The sequence below is a fragment of the Colias croceus genome, chromosome 7 (genome assembly GCF_905220415.1).
Source record: "Colias croceus chromosome 7, ilColCroc2.1".
Classification (NCBI taxonomy): domain Eukaryota; kingdom Metazoa; phylum Arthropoda; class Insecta; order Lepidoptera; family Pieridae; genus Colias; species Colias croceus.
In genome coordinates this window covers 8,438,183-8,463,413 of record NC_059543.1, presented here as the reverse complement: position 1 = coordinate 8,463,413, position 25,231 = coordinate 8,438,183, and the positions used below count along the sequence as shown (strand labels likewise).

The following is a 25,231-nucleotide window of genomic DNA, read 5'->3' as shown; positions in this document are numbered from 1 at the left end:
TTAAAAATAATGTAATGAATTAATTAATTATGTCTTGAAATGGGTACAACAAGCTATATAAAGGTTGTATGACTGGACAATTCTATATGAAATGTACTTATTTTGTTTTTTTTTATTCCGTGATAATTGCGACATATTATAAAAAATTAATCATTTAATCTAGTTTATCATCAGCACTATAAAAATATATTTAGGAAATCGCCAAATTCGGCCAAAAATACTGGTAAAGACGGGTTTATTTTATGATGTCATAAACATGAGTCTGCAGTGCTTGATAAGTCTACTAAATATAGAGCTCAGTTCAACTAAATCGGCGAGCTTTGTAAAATTAATTCAAGTAAATGGTTTTCACTTTGATAAATTTTGAAATTCTCAACTATTTATGCATGCTTGTGCATCGAATTCAATTTAACTGAATAATGAACATTCCCCAAGATCCATTGCAATAATGTATTTATAGTGAAATAGCTGGAGCCCGCAGTTTTAATCGCGATGTACGGTGTCGGGTGTACCCATGTAAAAATAAACCTGTCTTTTATGAATCTCATCTCATACATTTTCAAGTTAATAATATCAGTAGGAGCCGGATTATTTATTTGAAAGTAGTCTTACATGCATTGGTACAAATCAACTAATTGATTATTGGGTCACGTTCGCACCAAGGAATTGGTCAAACCTTCACAAAAGATCGACGTTGAAGTAGGTACTTTATTAGGGTTCCCTAACTAAAGGGTGCGTGACCCTATTACTAACTTTGCTTTCCGTCTCTCCGCTTGTCACAGCGCTTCCACAGAAATGCCAAGAAACGTATGATAATAATAAATTATCCTAGTACAAATACTAAAAAAAGAGATAGGTTACTAGGTATATGCAAACATTGACATATAAAAAAAACCTATAATTATATCAAAGAACGCAACCTTCTTTTCGCACCATAGTCATTTTTTATTCACCTTTCTTATTATTTTTAACGCTACCTTCAAGATTTATCCAACGTTGGAAATTTGTCATACATTTTCTTGGGAAATTATTTGAGATTAGGGCTTACGAAGCTATTCTTATAAAATAAAAAAACGTTCGGATCAATTTTATCGTGAATTTTTATTTAATTCTTAATATTTCGTATCGAAGGTAACAAAAAAAATAAAAGCTAATTTTCATTTTATCAACATGTACTGGTTTCCAAAATTGTTTTTTTTTTTGCAATGGATCAACGTTTCATAATTAGCTAGTTGAATTTACTGTATTTGTTCTATTTTTAGTCTGCGTCAGACTAAAAATAGAACCAGATATATATATCATATAACCAGACTATAAGTGCTGAAATTGCCATTCATAATTTTCTTCAACAAATAACCGACAAGGATATATTATCATCAGAATAATGCGTATCATACAAAATAAATTCCTTACCCAACTTTGTAAAGCAGGTTTCCGAGAAATTTACTGAAATTGTTCAAGTTACTCCCAACTAAAGTTTAGCAACATTAGCTAGGTTCCATTGCAATTTTTATTCCTAAAAAGTGTTCGCTGCTTCGCTAATTATTCAGCGCTCGTGTGAAATTGCTAAGAGGAAAGTGTTGTAGGCCATATATTTTCACCAAAGCTGCAAATTAGAACGAAGTTTCGCTCCCTAAAACATCTTTGCTAAGTTAATTCAGAGTAATTCAAAGACATTAAAACTTTAAAATTTCAGCTCGAATTTCTTGAATGGTATTTCATCTAATGATTTAAATTTCCAAACTCTTAGATGAAATCATATAATTAGGTACCTTCCTGTAGATTTATGATTGGGAATCAGGTATCATTTGCCCTATTAGCATAAATAGAGATGTCCAGTGGATTGTAATTTAATCATTAATTATTTATTCGCAACACGATGCAGGTTTAAAATTCATAGTGTATTTCTTTTTTCTTTCCAATGACAGATGATTGTTTTACTAGTTTAGTGACCTCGGCTATTTTGTAAGTAATATTACTTACCAGAATGAGGGTTATTATAATATTGGAAAAATAGTATACCTATGACGTAAGTACCTATGTTTAGTTTTCTTATTGAAGATGTCAGTGGGCCAGATTTCTATTTTGTCTTGTTGTTTGATGTAATTCTTTCTGATATGTAAATAGGTATTAAGTTTCTCATATTTTACTACTCGAACATATTATGAACATTATCATAAGAACATTTAGATGAATATCTACACTGCTGATTATTTATCAGCATCTATCATCAATAATCTATTCAGTGGCCCTAATGTCATTATTATTCGATATCATATTTTCAAATAATCACTATAACTATTGATACTATAAACATGTATTCTGGTAAACAATGAATTAAAATTAAAAAAAAAAATATTGCAGAATATAGTGTAAATTAAATAAACAATTGCAGAGAGATGCAGATGATATTATAGACATTATATAACTTGGAAACCATAAACTCTCTCAGATGCAAGTAAATCCACCAGGATCACGGATGAATCACGTTTTAAGGCTCATAAATAGTGTAAAGCGTGTAATGAGTGTTCATTTTATATTATTATTTAACGATTTTGTAAATAATTTATTTATAACGTGATGCATTATAATATTATTAACTATATACCGCACTACTCAAGAAATATTAAGGTGAGCTACAAGCTTTATCGAGTAAATAATAAAATATGTTAAAAATATTATTATCTCCAAGTAATCACTTTAGTACAATACTGCCACAGTTATTTGAATGTACCTTATTGTTAATTTTTGTACCTGGTCACGTTTTCTTTATCGAATATAATTTATTTTTATTGATTTAAACGCATTTTCATGATTAAATCTACGGCAAATTTAATTTTAATTTTGTATGCTTGAATATGCAATAAAACAATCAATTACTACCTACCTAACTACTAAATAACAACAACTTATAAATAAAATATAATTACAATAGTGTTCTGCAAGAGTTGCACATCCAAATAATCATGACTAGCATAAAATTAATGTCTAGTAATTAATTATGTTTTAATCGCATAACTATTTTTAAATTGATTTTTGCAAATTCCCGGTAATTTGTGTACCTAGAACTAAGTAGCCTAGATAATCTGGGTCATGATATCTAGAATGAGTTTTAATTTTTAAATGATAAATTTTATTGCCGACGTGTTTGTATTTTTCTCTTTCATAGAATTTAATCCGGGTTATTAATATCCGTTACTTTTTTCATAGTTAAATCAATTAAAAAAAAAATTGCAAGTAGGTATATCCCTCGGGTCACGTTATTGTATACCACCTAAATAAGATTGCAAGCTAACGTATTTTTAATACCTATTTGATTGGTGATAATGACCTAAGTATAATAATTGAACTTATTAGTTACCGTTTTATTCTTAAATAGTTTTATGCTTAAATTACTTAAGTAGGTTGTTTTATAATAAAGATATTATTAATAGATTAACATTGCAGTGTATTAAATTTATCTAATAAAAATACCTGGTAATAATATTATATAGATACATACCTAGTATGCTACGTGTAAGAAGACGAGCAGCGTGGTGAGTCTTTGAACTTTAGCCCACATTAACTCTTAGTTAAGATATAAAACAACAAACTCGTATAAAAGTTACAGAGTGTTTATAATTAACATACTATTTTTCTGAAGCACTCTGTTGTAAGGTTGAGTTGTATAGTACGAGTGTTTTCTCTTAAACATTTTAAAAAGCGTGTAACAGGTGGGCTCTACATCGTTGTGTACAACGAAGACTTAAGACTTACCTATTTTAGTTGAAAAGCTATTTTATAAGACATTAGTGAGGAAATAATATCATAAATAACTAAATCGATGTGTGTTTTAACGATTATTTAATTTATGTTTTAATTTTCATTAAATACTAGATTTTTTTTAAATATTATTGCAAAGTGTGGGTGTCTAAAGATAATATGGGATCAAGAAAATACAAATTAAAATATTATAATGCAGTGTAAAATAACTTTATTTATGTCTTCATAATTTTACATTGTATCCAATGAGGTAAGTATTGGTCATTTGGTCATAAAGAAAAATTGTAAAGTATAAACTTGATAATTAATACTTAGGCCTTAAAAACATATTATAATTTATATAATTAATTAATATGCTAATGTATAACCACATCAATATTACCGAAATCCGTATGAAATATATTATTATGAAAAAAAAATGACTTAGTGATTCTTACTTCTAAAATAACAGCCTGTATCCTTAACTTAGGTATTGTAATACATAATTTATTTTCTACATAAAAATACGTATACATTTCTAATCCAGTCCCAATGTTATATCATAATTTATTAAATAATTGATAATGTAATGTAATGGATTGATTCTCTCAGTCCCTACGACACACTATAAGCCCAGTCTTTACAATTTATTATGAAATGAGTTTTCTTTTCGTGAAATTGTTTGGTCGTTTTCGTATTAATTGTTTGCTGTGGCTTAGGAGAGCTTGGTAGAAGTTTGTCATTCGCAGTTGCATTTCAAATTTCTCACAATGTTCAAGTAGAGTCGGGTAAAGGTATTTGAGCTCTGCGTGGTCTAATGTTGGAAACAGGTGATGTAAGGCATGGTCCCCGAATCTTGTAAGGGATTTGTAGTGGTTCCCAGCATATTCTACCCTTTCGATGATCGTGTCGAGCTGATGAATGCCCCAGTCCAGGTATTCTTCTCTGAAAATTAAGAACAGATTGATTTGATAGCGTGATTAGAATATTTGGTGGAGTATTTATGCTGTGAGTAATTAAAGTGTGTCGAGCAATAATCATCAATTTTATGATAATAGGTAAAGAATGAAATATTATGGAAGATATATAAGGAAAAAGTGAAATGTATATTTGAATGCAAAAATAATTTTTAGTTAATAGAATACGTTACGTTATAATACGTTCTTGTTAATATAATTTAATACAAGCATGTTAATCCATGTTCACATTTATAATTATAATAGAAACTTCCTAACCAACAAATCGTTGCTCTATTGGTGCAAATCGTCCGCCAAAAGGAACACATCAAGATTTTGTTACAAATAATATTATGTATACGGTTATGATAAGTTTGAAACTAGTACAATACCCCGAAATAAAACCACATAACGTGACAAACCTTCTACCAATACTTAGACGAAAGTGTCAAACAACCGTTACTAAAGAATAACTAGTACACCGCAAGCATGTTCAGTTTTATGCCTACGTAACAACGACCAAATTGCAAATTCAGAACTTATAATTTTGTTCATAGTCATCACATAATTCAAGTAAAATTGCTTTTGTTCACAAAAAATCTGCAGTCATGAAGGTGCGCCTTAATATCAAAACTTCAACCAATATTCCGGGTTATAAACGTTATATTTGTTTTGAAACCAAGCAAGGAATTAAAACCGATGCATGCTCGATGTTCTGCATTCAACTGTACAATAGGAACAAATCTGGAGCAACAAAAGACGAGTGATTAAACCGGCATGTCACAATCGCAACGCATTGACACCAAAGTGAATAGAAACTGATATTAAACACGACCCACTTTACATTTGTTATCTTGTATTGAAATTTAAACTGCGTTATAGAGAGTTCTGCAAAGCTACACAAAATTAATTTTAAATTAATTTATAGTTGGAACTTAGGTAATTTGAAAGGATTTGAGTTTAGAATTTAGTAGCTAGTTGGCGACTTTGACCTTCTTTTACAAATTAAGTGTTAGATTAAGTTACGAAGTCGACGGAGACTATAACAGAATTAGAAATAACACCCAATTAGACGAAAATAATTACAGTTTTGTTAAAAGTAAATTTATTATACTTAACTTTATATTAATAAAAAGAGCTTATGGCAATAAGTATACCTATGGTAATAATTTCTACTTAAATGGCATAATATGGAAGGTTTGCTCATCCACGAATCATTCAAAGTACATTTTATTAAACTGAATTTTGGAAGTAACATAAAATTCAATACTAAAAATCTATATATATAAAACTCAAAGGTGACTGATATAGTGATCTATCAACGCACAGCCCAAACCACTGGACTTATCGGGCTGAAATTTGGCATGCAGGTAGATGTTAGGACGTAGGCATCCGCTAAGAAAGGATTTCCCGAAATTCTTGCGGGAACGGGGGAAAACGGGGATGCACGTACAAAGTCGTGGGCGGAAGCTAGTAATAAATAATTATGTATTTAAAAATAAACGCTAACTAACTACTAAGCCGCTTCAACCGGTTTGATTCAGCGCATTAGGACTAAACTATATTATTAAATTGCTATTTTTATCCATTGAAGTAACAAAAAATTGTAGGGCTTCGACAATGAAGGACCGTCGACTTTGCGGACCCTAATGTCTGTACTTATTTCTTATTCTTGTCCTAAAACCCTATTCTTAATCCCGTTGGGAGTTTTCAATACGTTAGTCGTGTTTAGTCCTAAAGAATAAGTTAGTTATTTTATTCCTAGACTTATGACTAAGGGAAATTCAAAAGTGGTATAATTGTTTTATCTTTGAAATATAACTAATCGTTTTAAACCGTTATCAATAAAATTAGTATATCTAAGTCTGGCTGAAATCTGGAGATCTGTAAATCTTACCTCTCTCAGTTTCCGTTAAATGAAACGACAGACATACAAATTTCCACATTTACAATGATATAAGTAATTAGTATGGATAAACAATAAACCGATTTAACCGGTTAAAATTACAGTCGCAACATTGCTTTGGAGTAAAAACATAATATTATATGACCTCAGGGTCGAGGCTACGACAATGTGAATATTTAATAAGGTTTTTATTAACACGGATATTTCCGTAATTAACAGGTTGTCTCACAAATTATTATGCTATTTATCTTATAAAATTTCATTTTTAACATAACGAGGAAAATAATAATAATTCTTTAAATCTGGTGATCTGTGAATGTCCTTCGTAATTGCCAAATTATTGATAATTTTCTGCGTAATAAGTAAATGGACTCATAACGGGAATTTTAATTTCGCTTTTAGCAGCAGTTGCATGAAAATATAAACGTGGATTTCGGGAATTATATTGAAAATTTCAAGTGGAATAAGCTACATAAAATGTAAGTTTGAAAAGAATAAAGCTTTAACAATATTAATCGATTATGATTTTTATTTAAATTACATTATTTTGGGACTTAAAATAAATAAACCTAACAATTTGATTCAAATATATATTCTGGGTTTTATAACAATAAAAACAACAATGTTTCCTTCGCAACAATACAATACAATGCTAATTTAATTATCACATTTTAAACAAAGTATGACAAAAACAGCATTAATTCGATGATAAGTGCACGGTTCTTGAAATTGTATGTTTATTGTCTATTAAATATTATAATAATTTTATTTTAGCTCTTTATATTATGAGGGTTTGATTAAGAACAGCCCAAGGTATTATCAAGGTATTTCGTACTTTTTCTATTCTGTTAATATGATTTGTATAAATAACTAGCGGTCCGCCCCGGCTTTGCCCGTATTTACGTTTTCTCTACATAAGAACCATCCTCGTACTTCAAGGAATATAATAAAAAAAGAATTATCGAAATCGGTTCAGCCGTTCACACGTTATGCCGAGACAACGCGAAACTTGTTTCATTTTTATATTTACATAATCTTAATATATATAAATCTCGTGTCACAATGTTTGTCCTCAATGGACTCCTAAACCACTTAACCGATTATAATAAAATTCGCACACCATGTGCAGTTCGATCTGACTTGAGAGATAGGATAGTTTAAATATGTAGGTACCACGGGCGAAGCCGGGGCGACCCACTAGTTATATGTAAAGATCAATCACAATTTTCAAAATGCTTCGAATTGCGAATATAATATAGTTAATTTATAGATAAAATCAAATGTTAAGGAATTTCCTGAATTTAAATATCTATTATTGAGGTTATAGGCTAAAGGCTGTACCTACTCATACTTCGTAAATATTTACATAGAAAAAGACAATAATAAATATGCACAAACAATAGAAAAATTACTATCATTTTATGTCATGGACTTTAAACCGCATAAGTAGGCAGGTAGTTTAAATAATAAAAAATCACATTAATTGCATTCGAAATTAAAATCCCACCAAAAACATTTTCATGTAAAATGTTGCCAAGACGAGCCCATATGACTCGCACTGTCAAAAAGTTATCAGATCTCATGTAGAGCCAAGCTTCTAACACTACACGCCCTAACTCTACAAGGCCTAACTTCACAAACTCTACACCTTAGTCAAAATATGTGGCTTGGCCATTTCGCTACATTCACATCGGCGTAAGGTGAAAAATTAATTCACTGTTCATTACTTTTGTGTTATACAATAGTTCTTGTAGTAACGAACGGCCAAGCCACATATTTTGACTAAGGTGTAGAGTTTGTGAAGTTAGGCCTTGTAGAGTTAGGGCGTGTAGTGTTAGAAGCTTGGCTCTACATGAGATCTGATAACTTTTTCACAGTGCGAGTCATACCTATGGGCTCGTCTTGGCAACATTTTACATGAAAATGTTTTTGGTGGGATTTCATTTCTTTTTGTAAGTTGTTTGTAACAAAATTTTTTTCTTCTTTTTTTGGGGTGTATTTCTTGCACATCAGAGACGCCTTTTTTATAGCCCACTCTCTTGTCAAGGACAATTTTTTTTTTATTTTTAGCTACAGCTGTGTGGACGTAAGAGGCAGGAGACGTTGGAGAGAAGTGTTGCACTTCTATTCATTCATATTTATATGATCTGATCTGAAGTATATGTCTCAATATATGTCGATTAAATTTTTAATTTTTTTTTAACAAGGAGTACCTATACATATATATATCTAGGGGAACCAAGTTTTAGATTATTAGATTAGACCTCTAGCGTCATCAAAATTTAATTTAAAATTACAGGTCTCATACAAACTCCCATCCCCTAGTTTAAGGGGTTGGGGGATGAAAGTTACAAGTTTTATAATTTTTTTGTTGTTTGTGTGCTAATACTAGCTTACATACAAAATTTCAGCTTTCTAGGACATTAGGAAATACCTTAAGAATTTTGATGATCATCAGTGAGTCAGTGACGAAATTAGCGTTTTTTAGATATAAATAAAATCTGAAGCATAAAAGCTAATGTAATTAAAACTTAATATGTTCAATAAGTCCGCTATTGACAATATATCCCGAAAATTTTGTTGATCTAGCATAATCCAAACCCAAGTTATGAGGGTTCAAAAAAACGTCGAAGCGCTTCGAGAAAAGGTAGGTAGTGCCCGTGCGCTTCGCTTTCGCTTGGCTCGTCTTGGCGGGGGCACTACCGTGCCCCCAGATACAATACGCCAAAAGTAAATAAGCTGTAGGTATTTAATTATTATTATTTGCGCATTCATAAATTGCACTCATATTCTTCCACACTCTTGCTCTAGTTAAGTTTTTTTTTTTATTTTTAGCCAGAATGATATAAAAATTGAGAAAAAGATGAAGTGAATAAATGTGATTTATTCTGTTTTGGATATCAAATCTAAAATTTTTATAACTATATAAAAACATATCGGATATACGTTAATCAATCCTTTTAGATCTTATAAAAAAGCGAGTCAATAAAGTTATTTAGTTTAGATTTTTGCGCATTTGCTTGTGAAGTAATCGTCAAGTGCTTATTTGTAACATTACCTACGTTTTTTACATTCATTATCATTAAATGAAAATGAGATGTCAACAAAAACTGTACAAAACAATGTGAACACAAAATCATCATGGTACATAACAGCTTATACCTAATTTTAAAGTGCCGAGGTTAACGACTCAGCGGCAGTAAATTACAATACTATGAAATAGACACCACATTTAAATCAAATTTGAAATTTTTAATTTATTTTTAACTATAATAATATAGTCCAGATTTATTATCATTCTGATGACTATATGATATGCTGGTAGCTTCCAGATATATAAAAATCGAACCAATTATAGATAGGTTACAATTTTAAGAGGCTCTATCTAATAAATTTATAGCTATGTAGTCCTGTGGTTCTTCAGTTTAAGAGCAGTTGTAACAACAGTTCAATACATTATAATACAAGCTCTATATAAAAAATCTTATTAATAGGTATATTAATTTCTTACCTAGGTACATCGCCTTCAAAGAAGTTACTATGAGCATGGTGACCAGCGGTCAAGCCGAAGATCATGAAGATTTCACTGCTGATCATCACTGTGGCAATCCAAATGACGATCACCCATGGAAGGAACAAGCCACTACCAATCCACATCCATACGGGTACTATAAATGGAATCATATTTGTCCATGATATTTTCACACCTTGATGACCGACGACGCCTAGCACAACGCTGTAAAACAATGTTTTATGATTAAATCAACATAATTATATACTTTTAACTCTTTATCCGTCTTCAAAGATTAATCAGCAATTCTCTTCAATACATACAATATATATATACAACTAGCTTTCCGCCCGCGGCTTCGCCCGCTTTTTCAAAGAAAAACCCGTTCCCGTAGGATTTCCGGGATAAAACCTATCCTATGTCCTTTCTCGGGTATCAAAATATCTCTATACCAAATTTCATGCAAATTGGTTCAGTAGTTAAGGCGTGATTGAGTAACAGACAGACAGACAGACAGAGTTACTTTCGCATTTATAATATTAGTATGGATATATATATTATGTATTAATACTTCCCTAGTAAAAAAATCTCTTTACATTACATTTAACAACTTAAAGGATAATTTATTATAAAATATACATACTCTTTTAGCAGAACGGCCAATGAAGTGAAAGCAAATACGATCGGATAATAAAACGCAGCCATTTGGGCCCAAATTGGTTTATTTGGGTTTGGCAGGAATTGAAGGAAGGGTTCTACGAGACTTAGCTCGATATCTTGCGCTGTGTTTGTATGCAGATGATGTGACATAGCGTGGGTTATTCTCCAGTCTCTAAAAAAACAGTAATTAATTATTTATATAATTTTATTAGATATATTATGTAAACTCTATCAACAGAATGATTCGTACGATCAAACTTGCTTTTTATTAAATATGATGACCTGATGATATGATTAGGTATAATGTTCATTGAAAATCGTGAAAGTTTTATTGGAAGAACCCACACGACAAATGCCAATCTATCTTAATATTTTTTTTTTAATTGTTTCAGTTAATAATTTACTCACGCATAAGAAAACCCGCTGACGTTGAATAGATACATCCGCCAGCTGTCAGATCTATGGAAGTAATTATGTGCGCAGATTGTTAGGGCGCTCAGCAAATAACCAAGAACAACCGTTGACAGAGCGCCCAATAACAAATGCTGTGTCCAAGTCCAGCAACACAAAGGACTTCCAATTAACAATAAAACAAATAGAACGTCGCTAACAAAGTCACTCTTTTTCCTAGCGTCCTTTGGTACATCTTTGAGCTTTGCAGCTATTTTCATTTTCAATGTTCTATAAAAACCGTCTTCGTTGAACGTAAATGGGGAGTTCCTAGGCGCAGAGGTCTTGCGAACAAAGTATTTAGGAAGGATTTCAGCTGCGACGCTTTTTATGTGGTGGGTCTCGAATTGTTCCGTTACATCTGTGCCCTGAAAGGAGATTCGTATAAATTATAATCATTGTGAGTGCAAAGATGTTTGTTATTTCATTAACATGGATAGCATTTGAAGTACTATTGCGGAAGAGGATCAGAAATTAGAATACTCTCGCAAAACATCTTGTTAATTTACTGGGCTTTGAGTTTTGAGCATCTGTGATCTGCGTCAAAATTTAAAACTTTCGTATCCACACATTCTCTCTTATTAAGTTAACGAATTAGAAGGTTGTTTTTAAAAAATAGTAACAATATTTACACTACTTGATTTCTTATCGCCATTCTTAAAATTAGATGATAAAAAATTGCCTTAACTCTTTATTATTTTTAACTAGCTTCCGCCCGCGACTCCGTTCGCGCGGATTCTGTCTTTAGTAACTCGGACAATGACATCTTATAAATATCTATTGGACCCAAATACGGCTAGGTCTATAATAATACGCAACGTGTGTTCGCGGTACCTACTACAGAACAACGTCTATGGATAACTGAAAAATTGAGATTAATTTTTTTTCTACGTATTTTTCCAGGATAAAAAGTATCCTATTTTACGCCCAGGATAATAAAGTATAATTATACCAAGTTTCATCGAAATCGAACCGGTAGTTTTCACGTGATGTCTTCATATACAGACAGACAGACAGACAGACAGACAGACAGACAAAAATTTTTTTAATCACATATTTGGGTTTGGTATCGATCCAGTAACAACCCCTGCTAGTTATTTTTTCAATATTTTCAATGTACAGAATTGACCCTTCTACAGATTTATTATATGTATAGATGACGCTTTCCAAAAAAATATATAATTTCGGTTTGTAGCATTTGGCTTGTAACTTTGAAGGTAAAATAAAAGAGAATACTTATTTAACTCATTGAAATCAAATTTTAAAAGGACAGACCACCATTATACTATTCAAATTAATTTAATCAATTCAGTGCTACTTTCTTTCCAAAATCAGCGAGTCGTGCAATAAAAGGCACCGTCTTTCCCTATATTTTGTAAAGTTCTTATTATATTTCACCCCATTTTTGCCTGTCTTAAAGTTCAATTTAATAGCAAATATATACCTTAATTTGTAGAACATACAACTCAAACTATGTAGTGAACTTTCACCTACATTTTGAGCTGTAGAGCGTTGTTCTAAATTTTGCAGCATTATAACTACACAAAGTGATAGACAAAGTTGTAGATTGAAACCAAAACTTTGTCTATTGTGCTATTTATTTGATAGTTGTATAATTCGGAATGAGATAGATCTTGGTTTTGATTATTTCGCTATTAGCTTTGTGACAGGTTCACAATTAATGTTCAACGTTAAGGTTAAGGTTTTCAAAACTGTCTGAGAAATGAAAATATCGCGAATATACTGGGTATTATTAAAGTAAATAAATGTGTAGGCAATTTCAATTGTATATTTTTATTATGTCTTTATTACGTGAAACGTTGTCCAGACGTGTAAATATAACTAAACTAAATATCATACACATATTGGCTTATAGTTTATACCGATTTTTTTGTGTCAAAAAAGCTTAATATTCCTCTTATCATTTCATATAATATTATGTTTATTAAATTAACAACATACGTAGGTATGTACATGGCTTGCACAATATAAAATGTAATTTGATAATTTTATATACAAAAATTAGATTTCTTTATTTTTTATCATGAAATGTCATAGCATTTACTGGAGAACATATCCTGATAATTTTTGTGTACTTTTTTTAAGGTTTTAAAATAAGATCAATGACGATATTTTAACGTAAATAAATATTTAAATATTTCAGTGAGGACTAATAATAATTGAAGAAAATTCGAAAACAACTTGAACCTAAAAAATATTTTACTAATATTTTTTTAATAATTTAAAGTTTCCGAAAGAAACATCCATCAAAGTAATTACAAATTTTATTGTAAGTAACGAACCATCGTAACGCTTATGACGCAAGTAAAATATGAAATTGTAAAAAATATAGTAGGTACTAGGTACTCAAATGTAAACGTATGATCATATCATTTTGGACAAAAAATATACCGGCCTAATTGAAAACCCCTTTTTTGAAGTCGGTTTAAAACTTAAAGTAGCAATATGAGGAGATAAAATAAACAGTCGACTTCAGAAAACGCATTGAAGAGGAAGGCGATAAGGTGGAACCTCAGTTCAAACTTTATGCAAATAAGCACAGAAGCAAATATCAAATATACATAGTTTTGTTTTGAATAAAAGAATGTATTACTTTCGTAACTTTTTAATTAGTTTGTAACAATTGAGATATTTTAAAAATAAATATATTTTTAACTATTATTTATTACTAGGTTTCCGCCCGCGGCTTCACTCGCACAGTCAAAGAAAAACCCGCATAGTTCCCGTTCCCGCGGGATTTATTTATATGTTAGATTGCGTCATTTTCCCGGGAAAAAGTAGGCTATATCCTATTTCGAAATGATCTCAAATTTCATGAAAATTGGTTCAGTAGTTTAGGCGTGATTGAGTAACAGACAGAGTTACTTTCGCATTTATAATATTAGTATGGATTAACAAATTAAATCGTATGATTTTACATTTTATCATACTTTTATATTACATACATTCTTGACATTTTATCATACTTTTATAATATTTGGAGCATCAAATCTAATAAATTAAGTTTGGGAAATTATGTGAATTTTGCGAATTTTGTTAAGAAAAACATAAGATGTACCTAATGAATACCTACTGCACTATTATCTCGGGAACTACTGGTCCGATTTGAAAAATTTTATAGCCTATAATAATATATAGCCCATTTATTGAGGAAGGTTATATAGGCTATGTGTCATTACACTACCAGCCACGGGGGTGAAACCGCGCGGAGCAGCTAGTTAAGTATATGTAAAGCTTAAATAATTCATAGTTATGTTATATTGTTTACTTAATAACCATAAGTTAATGAGACTGTTTTTATTTGTTTTTTCTTTAAATAAATTGCTGTAATCTAAGCATGTTTTTGTTAAGACGTAAGATATACGTCTATTCGAAGAAAACATATAAAGACGTATGTTTTCATTTCAGTAATTAAGAGCCCAAGAGAGAATTTACATACTTTTCTGCTGTCAAAAGTATTTTTATGCTCTCTTTTATGTTTATATTCTAAGGAAATGTAAATGGACTTCGAAAATCTACATAGCTGAGATAGACCGTATATGACGGAGGGGAAATTTTAATTAAGATACCTAACATTAACTAGCGTCAGGCTAAAGTCTAGAACAGGCATAACTTCGGATTAAAATTGCAATATTTTTATACTTTTAGCTTTAGTGTTTTCCAATAAAAAGCTTTTTTCGTCTATCTATCTTTTGTAGCAGAGCATAGAACATTTTTTTTGTGTTTTTTTTTAGAACAATTGTTCCGTTAACATGTAGAATATGTAGATGATAGTTTTTGGAAAGACATTTGGTTAATTGAGTCATCAAAATTATTTTTTTATAAAAACTATCAGCTCTACCAATGATACCATCCACTCTACTACTATACTCTACCATCTCTACCATATCTTTGAATTGAAAAAATACAAAGCAGTATGTCGTAAAGAACTTAAAGCACTACATAATGAAATATGCACTAATATTAAAATTTAAACAAATGTGTTAATGGAAAGCAGTATAAGACATAAAATAAATAAATCAATATATAAAGCACTACATAATGAAATATGCACTAATATTAAAATTTAAACAAATGTGTTAATGGAAAGCAGTATAAGACATAAAATAAATAAATCAATATATAAAGCACTACATAATGAAATATGCACTAATATTAAAATTTAAACAAATGTGTTCATGGAAAGCAGTATAAGACATAAAATAAATAAATCAATATATAAAGCACTACATAATGAAATATGCACTAATATTAAAATTTAAACAAATGTGTTAATGGAAAGCAGTATATGACATAAAATAAATAAATCAATACATAAAGCACTACATAATGAAATATGCACTAATATTAAAATTTAAACAAATGTGTTAATGGAAAGCAGTATATGACATAAAATAAATAAATCAATACATAAAGCACTACATAATGAAATATTAACCAATATTAATCAAATGTGGATTACTATTTTTACTTTTACTTTTACTATTTTTCTTACCTTAGTACATTCAAGCCATTGCGAGCCACCTGGGTGTGAAGATATTAAGTCTGTCAAATCGTAAAGACTATCATGTATTCTCCAGAGGCCTTCAGCACCATCTTGTATTCGTTTGGCTGCTAACCATCCGTGCCCTGACTTTGGCTCCTCATCACGTAATAATGGGTATGGAAGATTTGGAAAACTAATCTGCTGCCGATTACTGTTTGGTGCCATGGTTCTGAAAAATAATACGGATGAATGAAATTATGTATGTAATATTGTTTGTCTGCTATGGTCTATGGACTCTTTACTGAATCGATTGTATTAAAATTAAGCATCTTATGCACATTGCAGTTTTAACAAACTTGAAAGATATATTGTATATATAACTACATATATGAATATTGTTATTTATGTGTCAGGTTATTTGTCCGCTACAGACTCTACTATTGAACCGATTTCAATAAAATTAAGCTGCTAGGTACTGATAGTTTGTAGTTTTTGCCAAAAAATAGTTGTAACCCGTAAATAGCCAGGGCAAGCAGCTAGTTTATTATATTTTACAGCGCTGGGAAATATATTTTTGAAAGACCACGATTTGGAAACAATAGAAATAAGAGTGAAAAATAATATAACTGAAACACAATATTCGTAAGCTCGTAAGGCCTTGGCTCAGAGAGTGCTTAAAACGATATAATATAAGGCAAATAATAAAGGAAAAAATAATACGTAGATGTCGGGAATAAAAATATTTTAATTACAGAATAATTAAAAGTGATTTGAAGTTTTTAGAAAAATTAAAGTTCAATTTTTTATTAAGTTTCCTTTATTCAGTACCGGATTTTCATAAAAAACATATCGTTCAATTATTCTAAGTTCAACAATTTTATTTGGGTATTAAATTTTTAATTAAATGCTAATATGCATTTGAAATTTATTACTACAAAAAAAGCTAAATTAAATCATATTAAATTATTCCTTAATTTAATCAAACTAACAAAAACTAACACTGACTGGCCTTGTGAATATCTAAAATGTATTTACCTACTAGAAAAAAAAGAATAAAATTATTAAGCTACAATATACTACACTACAAATAATTATACTTATTATACAGTAACAATTGAATCCTATCCTACTAGTAATATCATAAATGCGGAACTTTTTGACGATGGATACCTGTATGTGTTTGTTACTCTTTCGCGCAAATACTACTGTACCGATTACAATGCAATTTAGCACACATATAGAGGGTAACTTGGATTAACACATAGGATAAGTTTTATCCCGGAAATCCCACGGGAAAGGGAACTATGCGGTTTTTTCTTTAAAACGCAGGCGATGTCACCGGCTAAAAGAAACTGGATATGAATCAAAAATTCATTTTTTTGAATATCTGTGTTATCATAATAATATCTATACGTATATATATAAAACTCAAAGGTGACTGATATAGTGATCTATCAACGCACAGCCCAAACCACTGGACGTATCGGGCTGAAATTTGGCATGCAGGTAGATGTTAGGACGTAGGCATCCGCTAAGAAAGGATTTCCCGAAATTCTTGCGGGAACAGGGAAAAACGGGGATGCACGTACAAAGTCGTGGGCGGAAGCTAGTTATAAATATAAAACTGACTACAATAATATCATTTATTTAGATAATAACTATGAAAAGACAGTTATTTTTATCGTCAATAAAATTTTAACGATGAAATAGATTTTATACGGAAGATTTGTGGAAGTTGCATGGTTCACGGATACCAGTTGACAATAATAAACAAAGATTACCTATTTGAATTAATTTTAATATCTATAAAGTGAATTCATATTAATTAATTAATATCATAGGTATTATTAAACAAAAAGCATATAAATGCTAAAGAATCGCAGAAATGCTCTACATAAAAACGTTAATGACAATAACATAGGAAAAAAACCCGATTAGTAATCAATTAGGTTAATTAATTCACGGATTAATTCCATTTTATATATTTTATCTAATATTGAGATAATATCGTTTATAAATTATTGTCAACAAAAAAAAAACTCTACTGTTCGGTACTGTACCCGTAGGTACATTCTACATACGAGCGGTCAATGAATTGTATATATTTTTGTTGACAAACAAGTTAGGAACTAAAAAATAATATAATGAATCGTACCATACTTACCAGTTTCATGTATTTTTTTATATTCACTACTATCTTATACTTTTTCCATTCACGCACTTATATGTTGTTACGTTAAAATTAGATAATCATTTTTAACAAAAAATATCTAATCGCGACTCGGTAAGGCCGGCCGTCACGCGAAGCTGATTGGCCGTGACTGGCTGCGCTTGCGATTAAAACAGTTCATTTTGGAGTTTCATTGGCTTCGTCCTATATGTTGTAGTTAAATTTATTTTGAATAATAACACAATATTACCATTTTGCGATTGTATTGAATGAATTTCTACATTTATTCATAAAATGACGTGTGCATTTCATGTAATTAGTGCTAGTCGTTATCACAATTATTATATCATTGATAATATGTATTAGATTTAATAGTACATGATAATAAATTTAGTTTTTGTTTTATTAACGCTATGTTTAACGCTATGTATTCAAGTACCAATAAAAGGGTTGTTCACGAATTTTTATGTGACCTAAAAATTTATAAATACAAGTATAACTCGTGCTCATACATAAACTGACAAATCTAAACACACACACATACACCCACACACGCACACATTCACCCACACACGCACACATTCACCAACACACACGCACACATCGCCCACACACACAATACACAATCACATTACACACATACACACGAATACACTCCACACTTAACTATTAATATTTTGTTATTTAAACAGTTTATTATTCTGATGTAGATTCCTATTTTAAGTTAAGGAAGAGCGGGTCCTCCTGACACAGGTTTTATATTAAACTTACTAGGAGGGCCCTACTACTCCATATTGTATTGTATGAAATGAATAATAAAAAGTTTTTCAAGTTTTCAAGTTAAAAAGTATGCACCTTGCGCTGTAACATGCACATGAAGTTGGTACTAGGTATTTTATTTGGTGATGAAAACACTATGTTATTACAGAGTATTGATTACTTACTAAGAGTAAATAATTGACATAAAATCGGTGTTGAAATTAAAACTGGATCCAAATTGTATGAAAATACGGATAAGAACCTTCAGGTCTATTTCTTAAAGTCATATTTAAAATAAGCTCAATTCGTATTAAATGTGCCGTTTTTAGCTCTACCATATCGGTGTTTGTAAATTTGATCTTCTACGCTGGCTTAGATTTGCTTATGAGCTACAAGGCCAATTGTACCTCTTTTAAACAAAAAATTGAAAATCGGTTACCACAGTTGACAGTACCTAGTACCTAGATATCGGATCATGTTACTCTTACATGTAAAAGAACCCCATCCTTGAAGTTCTCATTTACCATTTTTTTAAAGTGAAACATCTTTAAGCACGTTGAGAGTAAAATTTCAAGGTCGCGTCATGACAATACCGTCACGTTATGGAGTAAGGCGACGATTTTGGTATCTTTGAATCTTGCCAAAGAAGTTTTACTTCTGACACATATGTTTGGCACTCACGCTCTTTTTTTTAAATTCCATATTAGATTATTTAGCTTTTTATAATATTATAGTGATTCAGAATTGTATTAATTAAGTAAATCAGGAAATAATGTCGGGATTAAACATGTTTGCCTACAACAGAGCCTATAGGTTAAGCCTATGAATGGTACATTTATATAATTAAAAGGCTTTAGTTTCATCGTCCTTAGCAACAGAAGTCCTCAGATCGTCCTTAGTATTGAAATTTAGCGCTTCTTTTGAAATAGAAGTATCTAGGTAAAAGATATAAAGGCTTACTATGGACATCAAAGAATGTGTCACATCCCTCGGATTATTATAGATGCACCTGACGCAGAGCTTATTTTACATTGCATCACCGTCGATGTTCAACAGCTAATCATTGCTGAAATTTATTAATTTGTAATTATATTTTTGCAATAAATAGATATAATTTGAAAATAAAATATTCAATACGTATAGAGAATCTAATCCTTATGTATCACTATAGTAACAAAAAGTAAGAGAGATTAATGATTATGGCTTGAAACTTTATATATTTTGTAAGCCAAATAAATTAAAATCTTAATTTAGCTAGAATAAACAATGTAGTCTTTAAGGTATCATGTGATGAGAAAGATATTATTACGTATCTAAACAGATTTCAACTAATTGGTCTATAATTACAAACTCGTCTATATGCTATTAACACAATCATATTGAATGTGATTAGTGATAATTTCATTTAAGGTTGAGATTGTATGTTTACATTTTACAATAGTCATCTAATACAAAGACACAACCTTATGTTGTAGTTTTTTTAACGGGCCGCTTGCCTCTTCACATGTGTGACGTAATAAAAATTGGATTTTGAAATTTTTTTAATAGGTACCTAAGTTATAATTAACAAAAATACAAATCTTTCCTTTTTATACTTATTTATTCATTTAATATTTTGTATTGTATACTGCAGATGCAGATATTCATTTTAATTAAGCAGATAATTAGTATAAGTAGATACTTTACAAAAATTACACTTTTAAAGTTTCGTTATAATATACCTATGCATTAAAAAAAATCAAGTCCATACTAATTAACACATTAACTCGTTTGACGTGTTTATTAAGTAAGTATTTTTACAACTTATTCCGCATCTTATATACATTTTAAGCAGGTAATTTCTGTAGGCCAAAGTTTCTTAGTGGTACAAAAAGGAAAAACTAACACTAAAATAGGGCAAAGGTTAATGTTTTGTTTAAATTTGCTCTTCAAATTTTAAATAAAATCTATCTATCTAACTATGTTATAATAATTCCATCTATTGATATTATTTCAATTTACAAAAATTAGAATTATGATAATATGATGATATCATAGTGGTTAATTTTATTACCTTTTGAGCACTGTCTTAAACTCTACTTAAATGATAACAACATTCAAACTTAAATAATAGTAAAATAAATGGTTAGTTTTTAAATTTTAAACTTGTATTATCAAACAGACACATTCGATACGTGTCTCATGTAACATAAAACATTTCCTATCATAGTTTCCAATAACTTTTCGTATTCCTATGCAAAGCTAGTTTCCGCGCGACTGAATTCGTACCTATGAAGAATTTAAACTAAAATTCAAACTTTAAACATTATATATTAATTTTTATAGTCGGTATATTCCAAATTCCAATGTACGTTATTATTGTGTTACAATGTACTCAATACTCAACAAATTTATGGCAATTGTTATTAACTTAATTTTTTCCCTCAATACGGTATACTAATAAAATAAAACAATAAAAACCTAAATGTACAACCAAAAATACACAAATAAAAACACCATGTTTTTATGCAGATCATATTTTTTTATGAATTTACGTAATATACGTTTGGGTATAGTTTTTTATGAGGCGTGTTACATTTCTAAGCACTTCATTGTTGTTCTTTGAAGTTTGTTAGCAATATGGACCAATAATAGTAACATTGCATCGTTAACTTTTAACATTTTAAGTATATACACAATATAATAATAAATAAGTACATATAACTTATACACGACAAACTTTGCCTCTGGTTACTTTTATATGTTTACAAACATATTGAAATCTCGTAGCTGACGTCTGTATATTTTATATATATTTTTTAATAACCGGCCTAACCACATACAAATCACACATACCGGCTTCCGGGCTTTTTAGCTTAACTCGAGCGATGCTGGGACGTGTTGCTAGTGTTAATAAATTTTGTATCTAAACTGTTTATAAATAATTTGCTTGCAATGTGACTTTGAATTCGTATTGATAGGAGTTCAATGTCGTGTGATCCGTCGGGATTATCAAATAATCCAGTTTTATCCAAATTATAACAAAAACAGTGCATCGCTGTGGTCTATTTTAATAAAATTGAGTACATAGCTGAAAAGTAAATATAGTAAAATATATTCTTTCTTTTTTCTCTACACTATTATCTCAAATGCTAATTATCTCTATGACGTGCATTGCACGAAGCTTATCTATAATATTCAACAGCTAGACTCAGAAGTGCTTGTAAATGAAGTCTAATTCAATAAATAAATTTCAGTTTGAATTAAATTTTACTTTAAATTATTCTTATTCCTCAACAATGACATTCTTTCATACGAAATCCTCATATACAATGTTAATGCAAGAGAGCTATAAATTCGTTACAATATAAGCCTAGTGCTTCCCTTTTGTCTCGGTTAGCCAACTAAATTCTCAGGCTATGTTAAATGAAAAGCAAGTTTTGGGCGCCAACTAGATCGGACTAACTTGCCACTCCCTGAGGCAGAGTACAAGATGATTTGTAGTCTGTGTCGCAATTTTTCTTGTAATGTAACTATTTAGGATAGCACCTAGTCCCGGTTTTGTATTGGTTGACCAGTGGTGCAGACTTAGATGAATATACCTAGTTTAGGCCACGAGAAACAACTGCATACTGCAGTACTAGTATAGATGAACAGATTTTTCTATAATTTTGTTCCCTTGCGTGGAATTGTCGTAATATTGTATTTTCTTATCTTTGATTTTACGCGAGTATCGTACATTTAAAAATTAAACATTTGAACGGATTAGACGCGATTTATTCATTATGTTTTTATCTCAACGTAATATTAATAAAAAAGTCTAATAATTCTTTATAAGCGTAAATATAGACGAATGCTAGTTATCTTTATTAATAGGTACATTTGCATTTTTAACCGGTTACATGTGAAAACATATGATTATTTTGGCAAAAGGAAGTAAGCAGCTGATTTAAATTTGTACAAGGTCTATCCGTCAAGTTCAGTAATATTGTAAGTCAATGTTATTATAGTAATGACCTCCCCTTGCTTCGCTTCAGTGTCACGGGAGACGAATTGAGTCGTTGCATGCAACTATTAAAATGAGACCTTTATTTTTTATGGAACTACATGGACAATAGAGACCACGGTATACTGGTAAAATCTTCAACATTTACGAAGAATTTTTAGAAAATGAAATCAATATAGGTATTATATCTAAAAAGGTAATCGTTTTCTCCCTTTGCATTGAACAAAACTGAATATTTGAATATTTTTAACAATGCCAAACTCCGATATAAAAACAGCAAAATTAGACTTCTTACAAATATTTTTTTATTACACTTCTTTTCGTGTTGTAATGATGTAAGTATCTCTCTTCAGAGGTAATTTTTAAAAGATTATATACAAGATGCCACAATAGAATTTTTATGAAAAAATATATCCCTAATGTTGAAAAAAAAAGCCTGCAAAGTTATGTTTAGGTTTTAATCTATGGTTCTGACGTAATAATGATATGGTTCATTGTAATTAAAATGTACATTTTTGAAGATGTTTTTTAATTAACAGTAGGTACTTTATAGTTTTATAGCATATTTATATTTTCATATGTTATGCGAGTAATTCTTGTGAAAAGTTGACTGTTGAGTTTTATATATCTTTATTATTAGCTTCATATAAATTTTGTATTTAAATAGTAGTTTAATAGAATTTAATATATAGTATACTAGCGGTCCGCCCCGGCTTCGCCCGTGGTACATATTTCGCAATAAAAAGTAGCCTATGTCCTTTCTCGGGTATCAAAATATCTCCATACCAAATTTCATGCAAATTGGTTCATTAGTTTAGGCGTGATTGAGTAACAGACAGACAGACAGAGTTACTTTCGCATTTATAACATTAATTATATATTTTATATTATGGTCATTAAAAACTCTCTCATTTATTTATTTTTTCGAATTATTGCAGTTTTACGATAGGAAGACAATTTTGATAGTAGGAATAAAATCTTGACAGTACTATTTATAGTACAAGAATGTTGAAAGTAAAGGTCAATGTCAATGAACTTATAGAAATACTAGTGGTCCGCCCCGGCTTCGCCCGTGGTACCTACATGTTTAAACTATCCTATCTCTCAAGTTGGATCGAACTGCACATGGTGTGCGAATTTTATTATAATCGGTTAAGTGGTTTATGAGTCCATTGAGGACAAACATTGTGACACGAGATTTATATATTATATTAAGATTATTTTATCTACAATTTGCAGCGCCTGCACATGTATCTGAGCACAGTCAAATAACAACGTGAAAGTTGGTTGGAAAAGGCATCGCTTTTCCAGTCACTAAAGTTTTTCGATTGGTATAAAAATGTATGAAATCCTTGAAAACCTTGCAATTTTTTTGCTAAAGCACTAAATGATAATTTTTTGAATCATTATTATTTTTAATGAAAAATTAAAACGTACAATTGATACGATTTGAAAAGAAAAATTAACATTTAATATCTTGCCGGCTCTTCCTTTTAGAGTCAATGATTAGGTACGTTATAGGTACTAGTGTTTAGCTACTATTATGTATTCTGTGGTTAAACAATAAATATTTTTTATTACTCATGATGATTCGAAAACCCTCTCTACATAAGTCTAGTTCAGTGAATAAACGTTTGAGTTGCAGTTTTTGAGTTTGCAACGTAACACTAAGTCCAAGATAAGCGCATTATAACATGTGACTACATAAAGCTTTGTAGAAATTCTTTGTGAATGTCTCTAGAGAAATCCTTGTTGATGGAAATCGGAAATATCTTTCTTGCCTTCATATACCTTTTACGACTTACATTGTACGCTGACGTTATCTTAAAGCAGCCTTGGCGGTGAGAGGTCTGAAAATGTCATAAAACAAGATTTTTTTTTCATTTAACTGCCTCTGTCGTAAATATTAAAGAAGTTGTTCAAAATTAAGCGAACCTTTATAAAATATATTTTACAACCGCAAGTCCTGTCACGTCATATAAATTACCGTATTCGGTAGGTAGGATTTTGATAGTTAGGCGCCTTTAAATCGTGTGCGCTATATGTTGAGGAATAAGATAATTGCTTGTATTAAATTGTGTACACCCATAGTAATACATTTATTTATTTATTCATTTTATTTGATACCCCAATAATGACTCAATTAAGTACATTTCACATAAGTACATATACTTATAAAATCCTATATGTAGAGAGTGTATAATATTATGTACTAGATTTCCGCCCGCGGCTTCGCCCGAAAACCCGCATAGTTCCCGTTCCCGTGGGATTTCCGGGATTAAAACTATCCTATGTGTTAATCCAAGTTACCCTCTATATGTGTGCTAAATTGCATTGTAATCTGTTCAGTAGTTTTTACGTGAAAGAGTAACAAACATCCATACATCAATACAAACTTTCGCCTTTATAATATATAGATATTAGATATTAGATAGATGAGTATGGATGATATTCTCTGATACAAATTTAAAGTAAGTCTGCCAATAATCTAGAAACCTAAATTATATAGAGAACGTAAGTGTATCAGTGTTTTTTACATGCATAAAAATCTTCTTGGATATAGCAAAAAACTATTTAAAATATGAT

The 25,231-nt window shown here is 30.4% G+C and overlaps 1 protein-coding gene and 1 long non-coding RNA gene across 4 annotated transcripts; one reads left to right on the top strand and one right to left on the bottom strand.

Annotated features, from left to right (window-relative positions):
- Window positions 1-3,624: 3,624 nt before the first annotated feature.
- Window positions 3,625-11,270, top strand: LOC123693114. Of its 2 annotated transcripts, none has more exons than XR_006751655.1 (3): window positions 3,625-4,012; window positions 10,119-10,268; window positions 11,167-11,270. It is a non-coding gene; the product is annotated as an uncharacterized LOC123693114 (long non-coding RNA). The 2 variants fall into 2 exon arrangements; XR_006751656.1 differs by lacking the exon at window positions 11,167-11,270 and adding an exon at window positions 10,766-10,856.
- LOC123693112 (cytochrome b5-related protein-like) lies at window positions 3,957-18,043 on the bottom strand. 2 transcript variants are annotated; one of them, XM_045638072.1, is made up of 6 exons: window positions 17,887-18,043; window positions 15,741-15,960; window positions 11,183-11,592; window positions 10,758-10,946; window positions 10,115-10,339; window positions 3,957-4,686 (listed from the first exon to the last, which is right to left on the bottom strand). In XM_045638072.1, the coding sequence occupies exons 2-6, from the start codon at window positions 15,954-15,956 to the stop codon at window positions 4,392-4,394; spliced, it is 1,335 nt and encodes a 444-aa protein (XP_045494028.1). In that variant the 5' UTR covers window positions 15,957-15,960; window positions 17,887-18,043; the 3' UTR covers window positions 3,957-4,391. The 2 variants fall into 2 exon arrangements, with proteins under 2 accessions (XP_045494028.1, XP_045494027.1); XM_045638071.1 differs by having other exon boundaries at window positions 17,896-18,043.
- Window positions 18,044-25,231: the final 7,188 nt, after the last annotated feature.